Genomic DNA, 16634 nt, shown 5'->3' on the forward strand with positions numbered 1-16634 from the left:
AAGGGCAAGGTTTGGGTCAGAAATTGCCACTGTATTTATGCTATCTTACAGAGTGCCACTATGCTTCGTGGATCTTCTTGAGAATGCTCATCAAATGAGGTTGACAGTGCCTGCTACCTAACTTTTTTCTTCCAATAATCTCTCCTCTTCTCTCCTTTGAATGACATCAAATAAACATAAACAAGGCAGAAGCACTCCGTGCACAGACTCGAACACGGAAGTACAAGCTGTGGGCTACGTCATGCACCAGCCCCTTTGAATTCAAAAAGTGTTGGGATACTGTAGACCGAGGCTCTAAGGTTCCCATTTAGCTTCTTAACAGGCCACGTCTTTGCCATCCTGGGTGGGGAATACCAGACACATCATTCGAATAACTCCAACACATAGTTTGTAAATGTATAGCAATTGTGAACGAACATGCTGAACAATAGTTTATCTTGTGGCAGAAGAGAACATGCACATTCCTGTCGAATTGATACTCGCTACGTCTCGTGGCATTCTAGAAAGGAATGGTTTATAATCCACCACAATAAGACAATCAATCACCAGCGCAACCTTGAAATTCACGAATCAATAGGATCCGTACCCTCAAGATCCATACAAACCATTTCTCAGCGCTCCAAGGCCACTAATCTGTAACGCATGCAAAGCTTAAGGGGCAAAGGGCGGACGAAGACCATGTATCTCTTCCAAACTCAGGCTATTCGACGCCAGAAGCTCAAATATCTCCGCAAGCGAGGTGATAGAACAGCTCCGTATCCCTTTATAAGTAAAAGGGGTACCCAGGGGACGCCATTTCCAGAACCGATCGATAAACTTGACGGTAATATTGCTGAATGACCCATGATCTTGACGTGAATCATTTGGAAACGTAAGGCCTGCAAGCTTGACAATCAAATCTTCACCGAGAACAAAACACCCCCTATGGCGACGAGCCAGCGTAGACTGACCCTGGCCACTAGACTCGAGTCCGTGAATTTGAGCATTCAGTTCTTCTCTTATCCGATCATCGGATGCCCCAGAGAGCGCTTCCTCATCGGCGATCACATCCATCCTCAAACGGCGAAATGCCTCAGCACCGTAAGGCCCGTAATGCATCAAGTCACGCTGAGCTAACTTGATCCAGTTATCCATGGCCTTTGGAAGATATTCCAGAGCACTATCTGAGTATGAAGTAACGAAGACATAAAAGCCCCAGGTAGGGTCAGGCTCCCATTCTTCGTCGTCGCTCGATGGTAAACTGAGGATATACAGATCTTCCAGAAGGCTGCGAACGTGGGTTTTCCCACCCAGGTTCTGGCGCTTGACTTCATCGATGCCGATCGCTTCATCTATGTCTTCTAGCGATGGTGCTGTATTGTGGATGTCGCTCGCGGATGCTGGCCCAAATGGTAGGACTGCGAAGTGCCGAGATCGAGGAACTGGTCGCGACTTGAGGGTTGGGTCGGGTGGAGTGGCTGGCCGCATGCCTTGCTTGCCGCGACCGGTCATTTTGAATGGAATTTTCCTTAAGGAGTGAATGATGTTGAAGGAATGTTCTCATGATTCCCGCAATTAGTGTCGGGATTTGCAAAGTTTAGGCATCACACGTGACAAGTATGTCTGCCTAGTAGCAGACAACAACCGACATAAACTTGAAAAAAAAAAAAAAAAAAGAATAAAAAATAACAAAAGAAAAGCACACCCCCCGTAGGTTCTGTTTGTTGGTCTAAACTATGTAAATAAGGAAGACCTTACAATATGATAACAAACCAACGATATTCTCTTCAACTAACCTCCGGCGGCCTCAGTCCATCCGACACGCGCGAGTCCAAACCCGCAACCACCTCAATTAAGGTATGCAAAAGCGAGCGTGCGCGCGAAGTAATAGCTCGATTCTGACACTGATGTATGATTTCGAGCAGAGTGACACCGACCTGCCTTAGCTTTTCGATCTGCAAAACCCCACCTAGTCAGTTCACAACTCGCCCCTCGGAATGGTACCTCTCTGGGCTACACAATGAAAAATACTTACCAAAGGTTCCCCGTTCGCTTGCAACGCCTCGAATGGAATAATCTCGGACGCTGCGGCCAAGTCACTCGCGAAATCGATCTTGCGCAGAGCCAGCATGTCAGGGTTATCCGTTAGCCCGAAGAGGTAGCTGAGGCCCAGCTGGCTGGCCTTACGGAGGATGAGGATTCGAAGGCAGTGGAAGGTTATTACTAAATTAGCTCGTTGTTGCCAGAATGCGCTGCGCTGGTAGCTGGTAGCTTCTTCGGATTCAGCGATGTGGCCGTCTGGATTGCGGAGCCATGCCGGAAGGGTATCGAGGATGCCGCAGAAAGAAAGGTAGGACTGGGTGATGCCTATCTTTGCTGAATCTGGAGATGAGGCGTCATAGCTAGGTTGGGCAGAGAGACTGGCTGCAACGCCGAGATAGTTCATAAGCTCGGCGGCCATTGTCCAGAGCCGGAAGGAGAGGTAGACGCCTTTATTGAGGCGGTTTTCGAACGGCGGGTGGAACCTGGGGTCTTCAGGGTCGAGAAGATTGAACCCGTCTTCCCAGCGTAGCGGGTCGGATTCAAGTGCGTCTGCATAGACTCCGTAGTAACAGATTGGCATGCCGTTCAGGAAAGAAGCGGATTTGTCGCCCGCGTAGATCGTGGCGAATGCGTTTCTCCTGAGTTGGGCTTCTAGAGGGTTTATACCGAGATAGGATGACTCGTCGAAGAGTTTCATGCTCATTGCGAGACGGAGTGCATCGCCCAGAAGATACCACGACCGGGATGTCTGGCCTGTATAATGGTAGGCGGTTGACTGGCTAATCCTGATTACAAGCGAGCTCGAGTCAGGATGATCGATATCCCAGTCCTCAAAGCAGTATAGCATATCCCGCGATGCAGTGAGAAAGGGGAGGAGTAAGGCGTCCATTCGGATATTCGTAGAGCCACGACCCATGCGACGGGAAACCAAGGCACAGACGGTAGTCAGGAGAGAGAATGCTCGTAGATCCTCCATCGCTGGTTGACTCTGTGTGCTCGCTTGAAAACGATGCATAGAAGAGGGTAAGAGAAGAGGGATGTTGCGACTGAAGGTTGATGGGTGGATCAATGGTAATGTAGCAAAGCTCCATAGCATGCATCTCTCCAGGCACTCCTTAACAGTCTGCTCCAAAGATAGCCCCATGGCATCTATAGCGGCGTTGAGGGCCCGATGCACTTGGAGCGGTCGGGTACTCCATTCAACCAATACGGCCGGGGAGGTATGATGCATGGGAGAGATTGGATCATCTTCAGACACAGGGAAACATGGGCTGTCGCCGAAGACATCCGGGGCGATTGGGGCTCTGGAGTCACTTGGTGATAGAGTAACCTGGATGGAGTCACTGTCAGGCCGTGAAGCCCTGGGCTTGGGACCTCGTTTCTTTCTCTGGGTGTTATAGTGACACTCGATAGCGAGAGTCCGGCAGTTCGAGCATTGGGGCCGTCTTGTATCGCAGCGGATCTTGCGTCGTCTACAGGGGTCACACGCTTGGGCTGCGAGCGGTGCTCTTGGGGGGCGCGAACGCTAGAAGAAGATCGTGAGTCTAGAAGGCACATTCCAGTCCGAGAGATCAACCTACCGTCTGCATGATATTGTGGGGAGAGAAAAGTCCGCGGGTGATTTGATCGCGGAGGAATTGACGCGAGGCTGGAGAATTAGTCCGCGGAGTATTCGTTTGAGCCCTAATTTGCCACCATCGCGGGTCTGAAACTGGGTCCACTCCGCACTCCACGAGACAAATATCCAATCATTGTCGTCAATGCCATCTGGGGAATGTGCTTTTAACCCCAGACCGCGTTCTCGTGCCATCCCGCATGTCCCCGGACAGTCCCATCATGTGGGAGAACTCGACGCTGTTATAAGGACCATGTAGATGCCACTTTTTCAGACCTGGGCTGTTTTCGAGTTCGTCGTCGCTTCTCAATTGTTTCCCTGTCTCTGCCACCATGTCCTTTGAAGATTCAGCAAAGAATACCTACGATCACCATGAAGGAGATCAAGAAATCGGAACAGCCTCGCCTCGCAAAAGGACGAGTGGCATGGCCGAGCTGCTGGCCGAGAGACGAATCCTGGGCTGGTGTAGGTATTGTCTGGTGATTTTCTAATCAGGCTAATTCGTCAACCACAGGCCTTCTGATTTTTATCTTACCGATTAACTTCGGTTACGAGATCGCTCTTGTCGGCAACATCCTTGCCATTCCGTCCTTTCTCGAGCGTTTCGGCCAAGACACGCCCAATGGCCGCGAGATCCCTTCGCAGACTCAACAGATTCTCAACTCAGCCACTTATGGGGGCATCTTCCTGGCAGCCTTCACTGCAGGCTTTGTCTCCGACATTTTTGGCCGCCGGAAGGTAGTCATCACAGCCTGTTTGATATGCATTGCCGGGATCTTTGTTCAGGCGTTTGCAAAGACCATCCTGGTGATCTTCGGGGGAAAGCTGATCAGCACTATGGGATTTGGCCTTGGTCACTCCCTGGCCCCTGTCTTTGTGGCTGAGATATCCCCCGACAGTATTCGAGGAATTAGTCTGATTCTGATCAACACCATGATTGTGCTCGGACAGTGGTCGTGCGCCCTTGTCGGCTATGGTGGCTCATTCATCAGCAACGACTGGGGATGGCGTATGCCGATTCTCACCCAACTGGTGCCCCCAGTCTCGATGTTTATTCTCGGGTCCTTGCTCCTGCCCGAGTCCCCATCGTGGCTTCTCATGAAGGGACGGCATGAGGAAGCGGTCCAATCTCTACGAAAGTTCCGAGGACCGGAGGCGGATGTCGAGACTGCCATTGCTCAGATGGAGGTTGCTATTGAAAAAGAAAAGCAGGTCCAGGAGCAGGGATCTTCTTACATAGAGTGCTTCCAGGGCACTAATCGACGCCGGACTATCATCGTGCTCATGGTATATGTGTCTCAACAGTTGATTGGATCCAACTTCATCACCTCATATCTTCCGTAAGCCCATTGCTGATCGAGTCCCCTGCATGGACTGTCCTGATAATTCTCTCTAGCTACTTCTTTACCATTGCTGGAGTCCACGATGCGGTCGCGGTTGCCCAGGGCGCCTACGCCATCCAGCTCGTTGGAAACATCATGTCCTGGTTCCTTGTTGAAAGGCTCGGCCGGCGACCTCTGATCACCTACGGCGCGATGATCTTGACGGCCCTTCTTGCAGTGATTGGCGGTATCGGCACTCTACCCACGAGTAACAAATCAGCGCAGACGGGAATTGTTGCTTTGATGGCCATTTGGGGATTCGGGGTAGGCACAATCAACCATACTATTTATATCCGTCTTGTCTAACCATAATTCAGTACCAATTGACCATCGGCGCCGTGGCATTCGCAATCGGAGGCGAGACTCCCACGCTTCGCCTCCGACAGAAGACCTATTCTCTCAACGTCATGGCTAATACTGCCTTCGGAACATTGACGGGCATGGTCCTTCCCATCTTGATTAACCCCGGACAGGCGAATCTGGGAGGCAAAGTGGCTTTCATCTTCTTTGCTCCGTCGGTATTCTTCTGTGTCTATTTCTTCTTTTGTTTGCCCGAGATGAAGGGCCGCAGTTACTTGGAGCTGGAAGAACTGTTCCAAAGGAAGGTCCCTGCTCGCAAGTTCAAGGAATATCCCACCGAGGAGCTTATTCCTGAGGATATCAACGAAATGAAGCCCACAAAGGAGTGATTGTGGTGATATGTTATTTCAAGACGTATCTTTATCTGCTTCCTCTGCTATCAATAGGCTCTCTTGGAATAAATAGATTCGTTACAATATATCATATTACTATATTACAACTTCCTTGCATGTTCCAGGTTCAATCCATAGCCTTGTTTTCGATACTATGACATCAACCCGGGCCACTCCTTTAACGATAATGCACAAGGGCGGACCCGGTTTGCGCCGATGAAAAATCAGATAGCTTATTCGGAGTAAGCAAAGTATTTATTTACTCAATTACCGAACAACCGGGATGAATGAAGCGACTTGGCCAGCAGTGTTGATTTGGAACGACATATAGAAAAACATTCAAATCGCATGATCCCAACACAACGATTCTCCGCGACTCAAAGTTAGTTTCACTGTTTCAGACTAGGCGAGTGGAGTATTCGTCCGCGGACTTTCTCCTAGTGTTGATCCAACAGCCAAAACCCACTCGCAACAGCGCCACTGGCGTGCTAACCTATAAGTATGACTTGAACAGTTCACATTCATGAATCCATACATCAACTGTGAACGAATTCTCAATTCGCTAAGATGAGTTCTAATAGCGCCAGAGTTCAATACCATAACCCGATCGCGCCCGGATTCAACCCCGATCCCTCCGTCGTGTTCGTGGATGGGATATTCTACCTGGCCACGTCGTCCTTTCACCTTTTTCCTGGCCTGCCGATCTACGCCTCGACCGATCTACGAAAATGGACACATATAGGTATTTCCACCCGTCACGACATTGTCCCCTTTCAGAACTAAACATAAACACAGGAAACGCAATCAACCGCCCCGAGCAAGTCTCACTCAACAAGGCAAAGATGGTCAAAATGCCACTCGACACAGGCGAGTTCATGGTCGGTGCCGGGGGTCTCTTCGCGCCGACAATCAGACACCACCGTGGCAAATTCTACATCATTTGCACAAACGCCATCGCGACGTCGGACTCATTTGTGCTGCAGAACTTCGTCATTTCGACGTCGGACATCTGGGCCGGCGAGTGGAGTGACCCCGTGAACATCGAATTCAATGGTATCGACCCGAGTCTTTTCTTCGATGATGACGATCGGGTCTATTTCCAGGGCTGCTTTATGATGGATCGGTGCAAACAGCCGAGCTGTACGATCAAGCAGTTTGAGGTGGATCTGAAGACGGGGGAGCACTTGTCGGAGGAGAAGGAGATTTGGGGCGGGCATGCGAGATATGATACAGAGGGACCGCATATCTATAAGCTCGGCTCGTGGTATTATCTGCTTGTTGCGGAGGGGGGCACCTTCGAACACCATATGTTGTGCATTGGGCGATCGAGAAGTATCTGGGGTCCGTATGAGGACCACGCACAGAATCCCATTCTGACTGCTGATGGAAAGGATGAGTATATCCAGAATATTGGACACGGGGAGCTGTTCCAGGATGGTGCTGGGCAGTGGTGGGCTGTTGGATTGGGCATCCGGAATGAGAATATCAATTCCCCAGGTGAAAAGGAGGCTCTGGCACCACTGGGACGGGAGACGTTTCTGGCTGCTGTGGAATGGCCTGAAGATGGATGGCCGCAGGTTGAGCAACCGAAGATGAGCTTTTCGGCCAAGCCGGTGAGGTCTTCTACGGGCAGCATCGTGGATGGGGAGGAGTTCAAAGCATCGCCCTCGGTTGGCAATCTTTACATCCGAACTCCAGATCTCACAAAGTACTCGATTCCGGCGGATGGAAAGGGTGTGCACTCTTTGTTTCCCAGCACCAAGGGCCTTTCGGAAGAAGAAGACACCTGTGCGTTTGTGGGACGCAGACAGCTGTCCTTGACGTCTACCGCGGAGGCCTCGTTGGATATCTCAGCGTTGTTGCCAAATGTTCGGGCTGGTCTGGCGAATTATAAGGACAACCTACGCCATATCTCCCTGATATATGATCCGAGTCCCGCACGCGTTTCATGTCAGCTTGTGACGCTGACCCGTACGGAGAAACTGGCTAGTGAGCTAGAAATCGATGCTGGCGAAAAGGAAGTCCGGTTCAGGATAGTATCGAGCCCCACCAAATGGACTTTCTCTGCCAAGGGCGCATCGCAGGACGAGTGGACAGAAATTGGAACAGTTTTTGCCAGGGACTTCGTTGCTCGAGAGATGACGGGTCCTATTTTTGGGCTTTTTGCTATGACTGATGATTCTGCGGCTACGAATACGCCTGTTCGGTTTCCTTCTTTCGAGGTTCAGAATTAATGATGGATAGATACTATTACATTACATGATTGTACATAGACATGAGAATAGATTGATACAGAGACAGCACAAAACTAGACATTAATCATAATGATTGAGTAGGCCACTGCTTCCCTGGCTGAGATCCAGTATTCCCACTGGTAAATTTTCACAACCTACTTGAGAAATAGATCAAAGAAAAGAACTTGACCTGCTACCATAACAGAAAAAGTGTTCAATTAACATCCAAGAACATTGACATAGGAACGCTCGAATTTCGGTTGTAGGATGTCAGAACTGAAAACGCTGGATTTTAGCGCAAAAAGCAGGGGATGTCGAATCATAACTTCAGTTTATTTTCCTGACCAGCACTCTTATCTCTGCCTACATGCCCTGATTCTGAGATTTGATGACATGAGCTTTCAGATCTACATCTAGTTGGCTGATTGAGGTGTCTTCTTAGGCTACTTATCTTCCTCATCATGCCTTGGCTTAAAAAGAGGTTACAGACACACAAGTCGGAAGTAAGCTCTGTTGATGTTGGTAAATCCCTATACAAACTTCAAATATGATAGCGAAAGCACTATCTAAATTTAAACTAGAAGAAGCCGCAGCGCTCCCGGCTCTGTGGCGCGGAGACTCAACATCACCACTAGCGCCCTAGAATGAGTCTATCTCCAGCAAATGGGATTGGGACAAAGCAATTCTCACCGACAAGCCCAGTGGATAGGCCCCACAGGACCAACCAATTTCAGGCCATGACATGATACTAGCACAGCCTCCACGTGTAGCCTCGCGGAGTCTTTGGCCCCAAAAGTGATGCACGGGCGTTTGAAGAAATCCTATTCAAGTCTAGACAGACTTGGCGCTTCCCTGCTGGGAAATTTCTTAAATTCTCGTATTTCTTCAGCCTCAGTCGCCATATGCCCAATTTCAGCGCGCAAACCGAACTTACACGCTATATGCCTCGCTCACCGATCTCACACCATGGTAACCCGGAGATTCAATCTCCCCTTTTATTCGCGAACCCAATCCGACGACGTCCCTCTCCAAAGCCGAGGTGTTCGCGAAGAAGACACCGAAGATGATGAAATGCCGTGAGTACCAGCTTGAACTCTGTTGACGGCAGATATTAATTCAGCAGAAGGGCAACCGCGACTAAGAGCCCCACAGGGGGATGGCAGAACACATGGCTTTATGAGGTTGCCTCAACACTTCGAGTCTTAGGACTACAGCTATTTATTCTTCCACTGCGACGGTGGCTAGGCACGACTCGAGAAACGCCTAAAGTCGCTGTACGCGGCAGCCATATCGCGGCTTTGCTTCGTTCCCTCGTTCACCTTGTCCCCATCGCAGCGTCTCTGGCTTTGGTTATTCTGACCATTCAAGGTCGGTACTTGGGTGCCACCGTCAGCAATGTCAGCTATTTGCAGTTCGCTGCAAAGGCACATGAAATACTGATCCAAGCATCTCTAACCTATATCATTGGAAATGAGATCGGTCGCCAGTTAACAAGCATGCGCGGTGTTCCGTTTGGTCTGATATTTTCCGCCGCCAAGATCACAGACGTGACGTATTTATGGTCTTCGGCATTTGCAGGGTCATTTAAGTCTTCATTGGGTCGCATGAAGAGAAGTCTCGCCACTGTATTCATGGTGCTCGTTGCAGTGATTCTGGCAACTGGCGCTGGTCCGTCGAGCGCTATTCTTATGATTCCTCGCGTCGATTCATGGCCCGCTGGGAGTACACGCTTCTGGGTCAACGCCCCCGCGAAGGATATCTGGCCTGACAGCTTGGAAGCATCTAGTTTGATGGATTCAAATTCTTGCCGACACATCGAGGTACGCTTCGGAAGCAGGTCATCGAGGGTCTTAAAAAGACTCGACATACTAATACGTGCTGGTTTACAGGATCCACTGCTTAGCAATGACTGCCCAGGAAGCGAGTACGGGCAATTGCGAAGTTATTTCATTCTTCAGGACCACACCAATGTCCAAGAGAACTACCAAAGATACTTTGAAAGTTATCTCACCCAGCGACCGGGAACCTCGGCAAGCGCCCAAGTAACGGGGAAGAACTCGCTTCGATCCCTATCCATCATGAACCCAAAATACGTGAACGTGCAGAATAGGGCATTTGCTACAACGGCATCAACCTATGCTAGTGCTCCTCAGGCCGCCATCACAGACGCTCTCATCTCCATGGCAGAGATGTGGGGTCTCGCGCTTGGTCAAACCACCGACATGAAGACGGTTGAGCCTGGGGTAGGCGGCTACACGATCATCGGCAGAGACGACTCAGAAGACCTACCGATAAGTAGTAATCAGCTGGTCTACCATGTATTGGAGGGCCCCTACGACCAAGCCTACGTGACTAGCAGATGCAACGGCATGTCGGTCAACACTACAGACCTGAAAAGCCCAGCCACTATCCCAGTAGAACTTGCTCCATCAGGCGACTGGACCCAGAGACCCCGAACAGCCAACTGGGACAGATATCACGATCCTGACAAAAACTGGTCCGAGATTCCAAACACGAACTGGTCTTCAGTCTTCTCTATAGAGGGTAACGTCCACGATTACCGGATATGGTGGCTTGGACTGGACATTCATGCCATACCTGGGTCTGAAAACAATGTGGCTGCCGCTAGAGACTCCCTTTTGGCCTTCGTCATTCCCCCGAACACCTCGACCAGCTCGGAGTATCCATTGAATGTGTCTCTCTGTTCCGCCAGCGCTGGATGGGCCAGAAGCACCCTGAATGTAACAACTGATGCGCAGGATCCCAACCGAGTATCTAGCAGCCTCAACAAGGCAAACCAGTCCACCGTCGCAGGCGCCTACAGATGGTTTCGACATGATATAGACAACTCACGGGAAGCCGCAGGCACTGCATTCGATTACCCTGCTTTCCCTCAACGACCTATCAGCATCGCGCAGTCCTGGCTCGACCTCTTAAACCCTACCGTTCCGGCCGCGGACAACGTCACGCAGAACACAACGGTTTTCAACTCTTTAGTCCGCGCCTCAGGGGTCATGTCAAACGACACAATCACGCTTGCTACTATTATCTCGAGTATGCTAGCGAACGGTATCTCTCGCGCAGGTTTCTACGGCAACTTAACCGGTACCGTGGCGACAGACGCGCTCCCCAATCAAAAGGACTCAACGCGACTGTCTCATCGCTGGCTTGAAGATAGCGATGTGTTCAGTGTAGATGCCGACAGAGCAGATGAGTATACAATGTTCAAGAAAGACACGTTTGTCGTAGGCTACTCGTTCAAGATGCGTGGCACGCCGTCGGTCCTCGCGGTGATCGTTCTGTTGGCTTATTGTGCCTTGGCGCTGGGATACACTATCTACACGATTATCATTGGCGTGAGTGCTGATAATTGGTCGTCTGCGATGGAAATCACGGCGCTGGCAATGAATTCGCCTGCGTCAGAGGCGCTGAGGAATACCGGTGCAGGCATCTCGGGTACCGGGGTTTATGGCGCGCAGGCGACAGTGCGTGTCCTGTCTGGGAAGAAGGAGCTTGGGGATTCCGATTATGAAAATATTCAAGACGATGGAGAGGAGAGACTGGCGCTTATTTTGGACGAAAGGGGCTCTGAGGTCAGATCAGATGTTGGACTCGTTAAGAGGAACGTGGAGTACGGGTAGACTGAACTCCGAGCCATGAATGCTTTGTACGATGTCATGAGTGTAGAACGATGAAAAATAATCTATTAAGTTTATATACTGTGTAATCTAATTAGAATATCCATGTTTTTTAATCATCATATCCAGCCGAACTTTTCCTCCCTCCCCATCACTATTCACCAGGTCTCCTTCCCATGCCCTCACTCAGCATCAACGACCTTTAATCCTTCGTCAACCTGGCCCTCAACCTCCCACCAAACCAATAAAACACATACGGAATAAACACCATCGCCACCCCAATAAACGCCAACAACCACGATGCCCACTGCAGCCCCAACCGATCATACATCTGCGTCGTGAACAGCGGAAATGCTGCTCCGCCTCCACTTCTCAGGAAGACCTTCGCGGCGAGCGCAGAAGCCGCATACTTCTGGTACGAGTCGATGATATAATTATTGACCGCGTAGTAGCAAAGCACCATGCCGAACCCGAACGCGATTCCCGACGACGCAGGCCCAACCCAAATAATATGCTTGAAGGAGGTCGCGCCGAGGAGAAAGAACGCGATGGGGATGAAAGGCGCGCCGATCAGTGCTCCGATGAGTCTGTCTTCGGGTGTAGGGGCGCGGGATTTACAGGTATTTTTGAACTGCTTCTCGATGACGGGGGTGAGGAGGAGGGAGAAGCCCGCGCCTATGAGGATGGGGATGAACATGAGGCCGATCTGGCCGTCGTTGTAGCCGTAGAGCTTTCCGAAGATGACGGGGTAGGCGAAGAAGAAGGCGTAGAGCATGGAGTAGATCAGCACGATGTACATGCACATGAGGTCGAGGACGGGCTCAGTCATGATCATGCTGATGGGGCGGATGAGGTTTGTGCGTGCGATGTCGGCGAGGCTGGGCTTGTTCTGCTCCTGTTCGGTGATGATGTTTTCGTTTCCGGTGGATTTGCGGAGGGAGGCGGCGCGGCGTTTGAGGATGACGGGCGCGTAGGTCTCGGGGACGAGGCCGACTAGGATGAGGATCAGGCCGGAGAAGGCGATGTTGACGTAGTAGAATAGGTCAAGACGCCCTGTGCCGACGTTGATCCAGCCGGTAACGATGGGGCCTACGACGGGGCCGCAGTAGGGTGCGGCGGCGAAGTAGGCAATGGCCATGCCTCGTTCTTCAATGCTCCAGATGTCGGCGATAGTGCCGCCAGCGAGGGACAAGCCGGAACTGGAGAAGACGCCACAGAGGAAGCGACAGACGAGGACACCGCCGATATTAGGGGACAATGCGCAGGGGATGTTGAAGATCACGTAAAGCGCTAACGAGATGATGTATACTGGTCGTCGACCGATGATTTCGGACAGGGGCGACCAGAGGAGAGGGCCGACTGCGAATCCACAGACCATGATAGAGCAGGTTAAGATTGCAACCTCGAGCGAGACATTGTATTTTTCCTGGATTAGACCCAGTCCACCGGTCACGATGGATGAACCGTAGGCAATGCAGACCACAAGGGCCGAAGCAACCATCGTTATGTACCATCGATACACTCGAGACCAATTGTAGGGATTTTCAGGGTCGCCGATCGTAAATGTCACAAACTCGGCTGGGTCAGGTTTGCCCTTTTCGACGTCGCTTTCGCTCGACTCATTGGGGGTACTCGTTCGTGAGGCGCGGGATCGCATCTGTTCTACGGTTCGCTGCGGCACGAGACCAGTGTTTGTCTCGAGAACATATTCCTCGGGGAAGACAGGGTCTCCATGACGTCCGGCCTCTGGATAATTGATATCGGTAGGAGGTGCCTTCTCTGATATTCCTAGGTTGCGCAAACTTTCTCTTGTTTCTGTTCTCAGCAGATGCTGATCTAGATATGGCTCAGGCTGTTCTTGCGATTCGTCGGGTATCGAAGGAGACATTTTGCTCTGTATAAGTCTATGATGATTGAAAGAAGGAAAATAGAAGAGAAAATCCAAATGCTTTAGAGTAATAGAATGTATTCACAATGTAGCATCTACAAACCGTGAGGTCTCGACGATGTATATACTTGTTTCTCGCCGACAGAATGCCGAGCTACGCCGGGATTCCGCCGTGCAACATTTTCACCCTTCTGACTAGCCCTGCAGGCCACTACGGTTCTAGAAAACCCGCAGAGCTAGAATTATCAGATAAGACTGCAAAATAACTTTCTCTCGGAACGGCATCAATGCTCGTCCCCACTTGGCGGGTCGATTCAGGGCTAGGTCCACCTCCGATCAGTCTATTCCAGGAACAATATACCTCAAGAAGACAAGGGATGCGGAACGATGAGTCACTGAAGATATTTCAATTAAAGCTAAACTAACAATCTTTTTGTGATGTACATTTGCACGAAAACTATACGGAGAATTGGGCTCAGGTAGAGCGGCGGACATACCCAACGCCAAGGGAGATTTTCACCCGCAACTTTAACAAAGGACAGTTCAGAAGATGGTTAAAAATCTATCTGCGCACGGGCAAGTCAGAAAAAAATCTCTCACTATGAAACAAGGCGAAAATCCTTCAAATGTTGTCGATTGCGACAGCAAGGGATGACATCCTTCTCGGGCAACTCTGATGTCACCGGCGTTTTTATCTCGGGAGAAGCTCGGTACCGAGCGTATGCCGAGCTATTTGCGGCCATGCTGACGGCCTGCATGAAACTCGGAGATTCTTCTGAAGACGCATTCCGGCCTCCAGGATCGAGTGGATCTATCAACTCTGCCCGGAGTTTAAAGGAGGGTTTTCCGTTTCTCAGTATGTCGTCAATTATGAATTCATGGGCCCCCTTAAATGACGTGTTACCTACCCTTGGAACAAAATATATCCTGACAAAGCCATCGGCAATGAGCTTTTTCAAACACTTCAGTCTCAATCAATTTGACTATTTGAACTATATCTCTTACTATCATGCTGTGATATAACCTAAGTACATCACTTTTTAGGATATGAGTGAATATAGCCACACGCTGTTCTAGTGCAGGATAATATTTTTGGGCATTTTCTAACTAACAGCAAAAACAGAAAGAAATTATCGTCCTTCTGATCACACATTAGAACAATCCCTCGAACGAATCATTCAGCCGTCTCCCTCAGAATACCAGTCAGCTCTCATAATGGATCCGATGATTGATTCCAAGTACCCTGATGAATTTGAAAATTGTTAATCGCAAAACACTGCCACCTGGAGTGCAACTGCTATTAGCACACCCCTGATGATCTAGAAGTGGCTTGGTTCCCTGCTACATACGTAGCATGTGGCGCAGATTCGGACGGTCGATCGCAGCGCGTAGACATCCAACAGGACGATGACAAATCCACCCCTGTTCAATACGCGCCGTTGAACAAGGCTGAGCAAGTAATGATCTAGCCTCTCAACCAATCTTCAATGGTAATGCGTGCCACAGCTCAAAGTACTGTGCTCGATCGAAATTGACGGGCTTCCCCTCTTTTCATGGTTGCCTGTGTGCTCGAGTTTGAGAGATTATGCGCCGCGACAATTCGATATATAGGAGCGCGGTTTTGCAAATCTTAGTCGTGGAACTTCTCTTCAAATTTCTTCTGGTTATAGAGAAACTCAAATGCCTCGAATAATTCTGAAAAGAAAGGAACTGAGGGAGTCAGACACATCCGAAAGCGAAGAAGAGGAGACTGCGGCTTTGACCACCGTTTATTGCGGAGAGAATCCAGTTATAGAGTAAGTTGAACAACGGGAAAACGGAACCAGATGGAAGCTCACTTTGTCCTAGTATTGTTGCAGTGCACGGGTTAAACGGAGATGCCTTCAAATCATTCACATCAAAAAAGACTGGCAAATTCTGGCTAGGGGACCAGGCAATGCTCCCCAAGGACATGCCTGATTGTCGTATCCTGACATTCAGCTATCCGGCGTCTGTGGCCGCGGTGTTTGGTAGGACCTCTTCAGACACGATACTCCAGCATGCGACCACGTTAGTCCAAGAGTTGGCAGCCGATCGGCAGGTAAATTGTGCCTTATTCAAGCTAATAAAATCATCGCTAACAGATAACCTACAGATAGAAAGGGCGACAGAAAGGCCGATTATTTTCTTGTGTCACTCGCTAGGTGGGATCATAGTCAAGAGAGTAAGATTCGCACCCTGCATGGGGACACCAACCAACATACTGACTTATCCAAGGCACTGATTTACTCGGAAAGCCGCAAGGCAAAGAAGACAGAGCATATCCATTCCATCTTTGTTTCGACCTACGGGATCATGTTCTTCGGCACTCCTCATCACGGAAGCAGCAAAGCAATCCTCGCAAACTACGTGCAACGCATGGTTAATGTTTTACCATCCAAAGTAGTCGACACAGGCTCCCAGCTACTAGAAGCCCTACGAGAAGGGTCAGAGATTCTACAAGATATCACGGATAACTTCCAACCTAAGATGAGGCACTTCCATGTGTTCTTTTTCTGGGAACAGCAAAAGTCCAACTTAGGGGTCAAATGGGATTACGTGAGTCTGACATCTTATTCACGTTGTACGCCATACTGATTATGAAACTAGATTGTGGCACAAACGTCCGCAGCCCCTATAATGGATGACACTGACCGGGCAGGAATCAAAGCGGATCATCACAGTATATGCAAGTTTGCAACACGGACGTCACCCGGCTATAGGCTTGTTATTGCTACACTGATGCGTTATTCCGACGAGGCTCCGAGCAAAATTAAGCGGCGGTGGACTGAGACAAGAGAGATAATTAGGTCGATCCGGAGAAACGAGGCGCGGGAAATTTATCATGAAAGTGATTAGTTGGTATTCAGTTTTATCAAGCATTGTATAATCCTTTTTCAGACTGCAAAGTGTCGAAGCGCTGAGGTGCAAGTTGCCAAGTATTTCGCGCTTGTCTACCCCTCCATGTACCCTCCGTGGTCATCGCATACATGCGACAGCATGTACGACTGTGTTGTCCTGTGCAACAACCAAATAGAAATCCGAATGCAGTCGATGGGACCGATAATTCATTTTTTCGGTCGTTTCCGATCACCATAGGGGCCCTAAGAATCTGTGAACAACCTACGCCTGCGATTGAGACCTA

The 16634-nt window shown here is 49.9% G+C and overlaps 7 protein-coding genes across 7 annotated transcripts; 4 read left to right on the forward strand and 3 right to left on the reverse strand.

Moving 5' to 3' along the window:
- Nucleotides 1-347: 347 nt before the first annotated feature.
- On the reverse strand, nucleotides 348-1519 carry P170DRAFT_438254 (uncharacterized protein). The gene has a single exon (XM_024849554.1). It carries the CDS (start codon nucleotides 1489-1491, stop codon nucleotides 652-654), a length of 840 nt encoding a protein of 279 aa, XP_024701775.1. The 5' UTR covers nucleotides 1492-1519; the 3' UTR covers nucleotides 348-651.
- A 247-nt stretch (nucleotides 1520-1766) lies between these two features.
- On the reverse strand, nucleotides 1767-3832 carry P170DRAFT_477354 (uncharacterized protein; the record flags this gene model as incomplete). Its single annotated transcript, XM_024853448.1, has 4 exons — nucleotides 1767-1934; nucleotides 2015-3547; nucleotides 3603-3670; nucleotides 3718-3832. 4 exons carry the CDS (start codon nucleotides 3830-3832, stop codon nucleotides 1767-1769), a joined length of 1884 nt encoding a protein of 627 aa, XP_024701776.1.
- A 137-nt stretch (nucleotides 3833-3969) lies between these two features.
- On the forward strand, nucleotides 3970-5708 carry P170DRAFT_427793 (maltose permease; the record flags this gene model as incomplete). The annotated part of the gene is made up of 4 exons (XM_024847798.1): nucleotides 3970-4102; nucleotides 4152-4977; nucleotides 5034-5283; nucleotides 5337-5708. 4 exons carry the CDS (start codon nucleotides 3970-3972, stop codon nucleotides 5706-5708), a joined length of 1581 nt encoding a protein of 526 aa, XP_024701777.1.
- Nucleotides 5709-6278: 570 nt separating this feature from the next.
- On the forward strand, nucleotides 6279-8715 carry P170DRAFT_457109 (uncharacterized protein; the record flags this gene model as incomplete). Its single annotated transcript, XM_024851682.1, has 3 exons — nucleotides 6279-6453; nucleotides 6507-7912; nucleotides 8698-8715. The coding sequence occupies 3 exons, from the start codon at nucleotides 6279-6281 to the stop codon at nucleotides 8713-8715; spliced, it is 1599 nt and encodes a 532-aa protein (XP_024701778.1).
- A 145-nt stretch (nucleotides 8716-8860) lies between these two features.
- P170DRAFT_465987 (uncharacterized protein) lies at nucleotides 8861-11645 on the forward strand. The gene is made up of 3 exons (XM_024852375.1): nucleotides 8861-9021; nucleotides 9072-9765; nucleotides 9835-11645. Exons 1-3 carry the CDS (start codon nucleotides 8912-8914, stop codon nucleotides 11584-11586), a joined length of 2556 nt encoding a protein of 851 aa, XP_024701779.1. The 5' UTR covers nucleotides 8861-8911; the 3' UTR covers nucleotides 11587-11645.
- A 39-nt stretch (nucleotides 11646-11684) lies between these two features.
- On the reverse strand, nucleotides 11685-13511 carry P170DRAFT_438257 (MFS transporter). The gene has a single exon (XM_024849555.1). The coding sequence runs from the start codon at nucleotides 13082-13084 to the stop codon at nucleotides 11786-11788; it is 1299 nt and encodes a 432-aa protein (XP_024701780.1). The 5' UTR covers nucleotides 13085-13511; the 3' UTR covers nucleotides 11685-11785.
- A 1640-nt stretch (nucleotides 13512-15151) lies between these two features.
- P170DRAFT_427797 (ribonuclease-like protein p/mrp subunit) lies at nucleotides 15152-16348 on the forward strand (the record flags this gene model as incomplete). Its single annotated transcript, XM_024847799.1, has 5 exons — nucleotides 15152-15267; nucleotides 15320-15551; nucleotides 15606-15674; nucleotides 15728-16048; nucleotides 16100-16348. The coding sequence occupies 5 exons, from the start codon at nucleotides 15152-15154 to the stop codon at nucleotides 16346-16348; spliced, it is 987 nt and encodes a 328-aa protein (XP_024701781.1).
- Between the last annotated feature and the right edge of the window lie 286 nt (nucleotides 16349-16634).

Source organism: Aspergillus steynii (assembly GCF_002849105.1).
Source record: "Aspergillus steynii IBT 23096 chromosome Unknown P170scaffold_6, whole genome shotgun sequence".
Classification (NCBI taxonomy): Eukaryota; Fungi; Ascomycota; class Eurotiomycetes; order Eurotiales; family Aspergillaceae; genus Aspergillus; species Aspergillus steynii.

Excerpts from the sequence above, each read along its gene's own strand:
- P170DRAFT_438254 (XM_024849554.1), bottom strand. The coding sequence starts at position 1,491 with ATGACCGGTCGCGGCAAGCAAGGCATGCGGCCAGCCACTCCACCCGAC.
- P170DRAFT_465987 (XM_024852375.1), top strand. The coding sequence starts at position 8,912 with ATGGTAACCCGGAGATTCAATCTCCCCTTTTATTCGCGAACCCAATCC. Across the intron at positions 9,022-9,071 it reads ACCGAAGATGATGAAATGCC|GGCAACCGCGACTAAGAGCC; the intron begins GTGAGTACCAGC and ends ATTCAGCAGAAG. Across the intron at positions 9,766-9,834 it reads ATTCTTGCCGACACATCGAG|GATCCACTGCTTAGCAATGA; the intron begins GTACGCTTCGGA and ends GCTGGTTTACAG.
- P170DRAFT_438257 (XM_024849555.1), bottom strand. The coding sequence starts at position 13,084 with ATGGTTGCTTCGGCCCTTGTGGTCTGCATTGCCTACGGTTCATCCATC.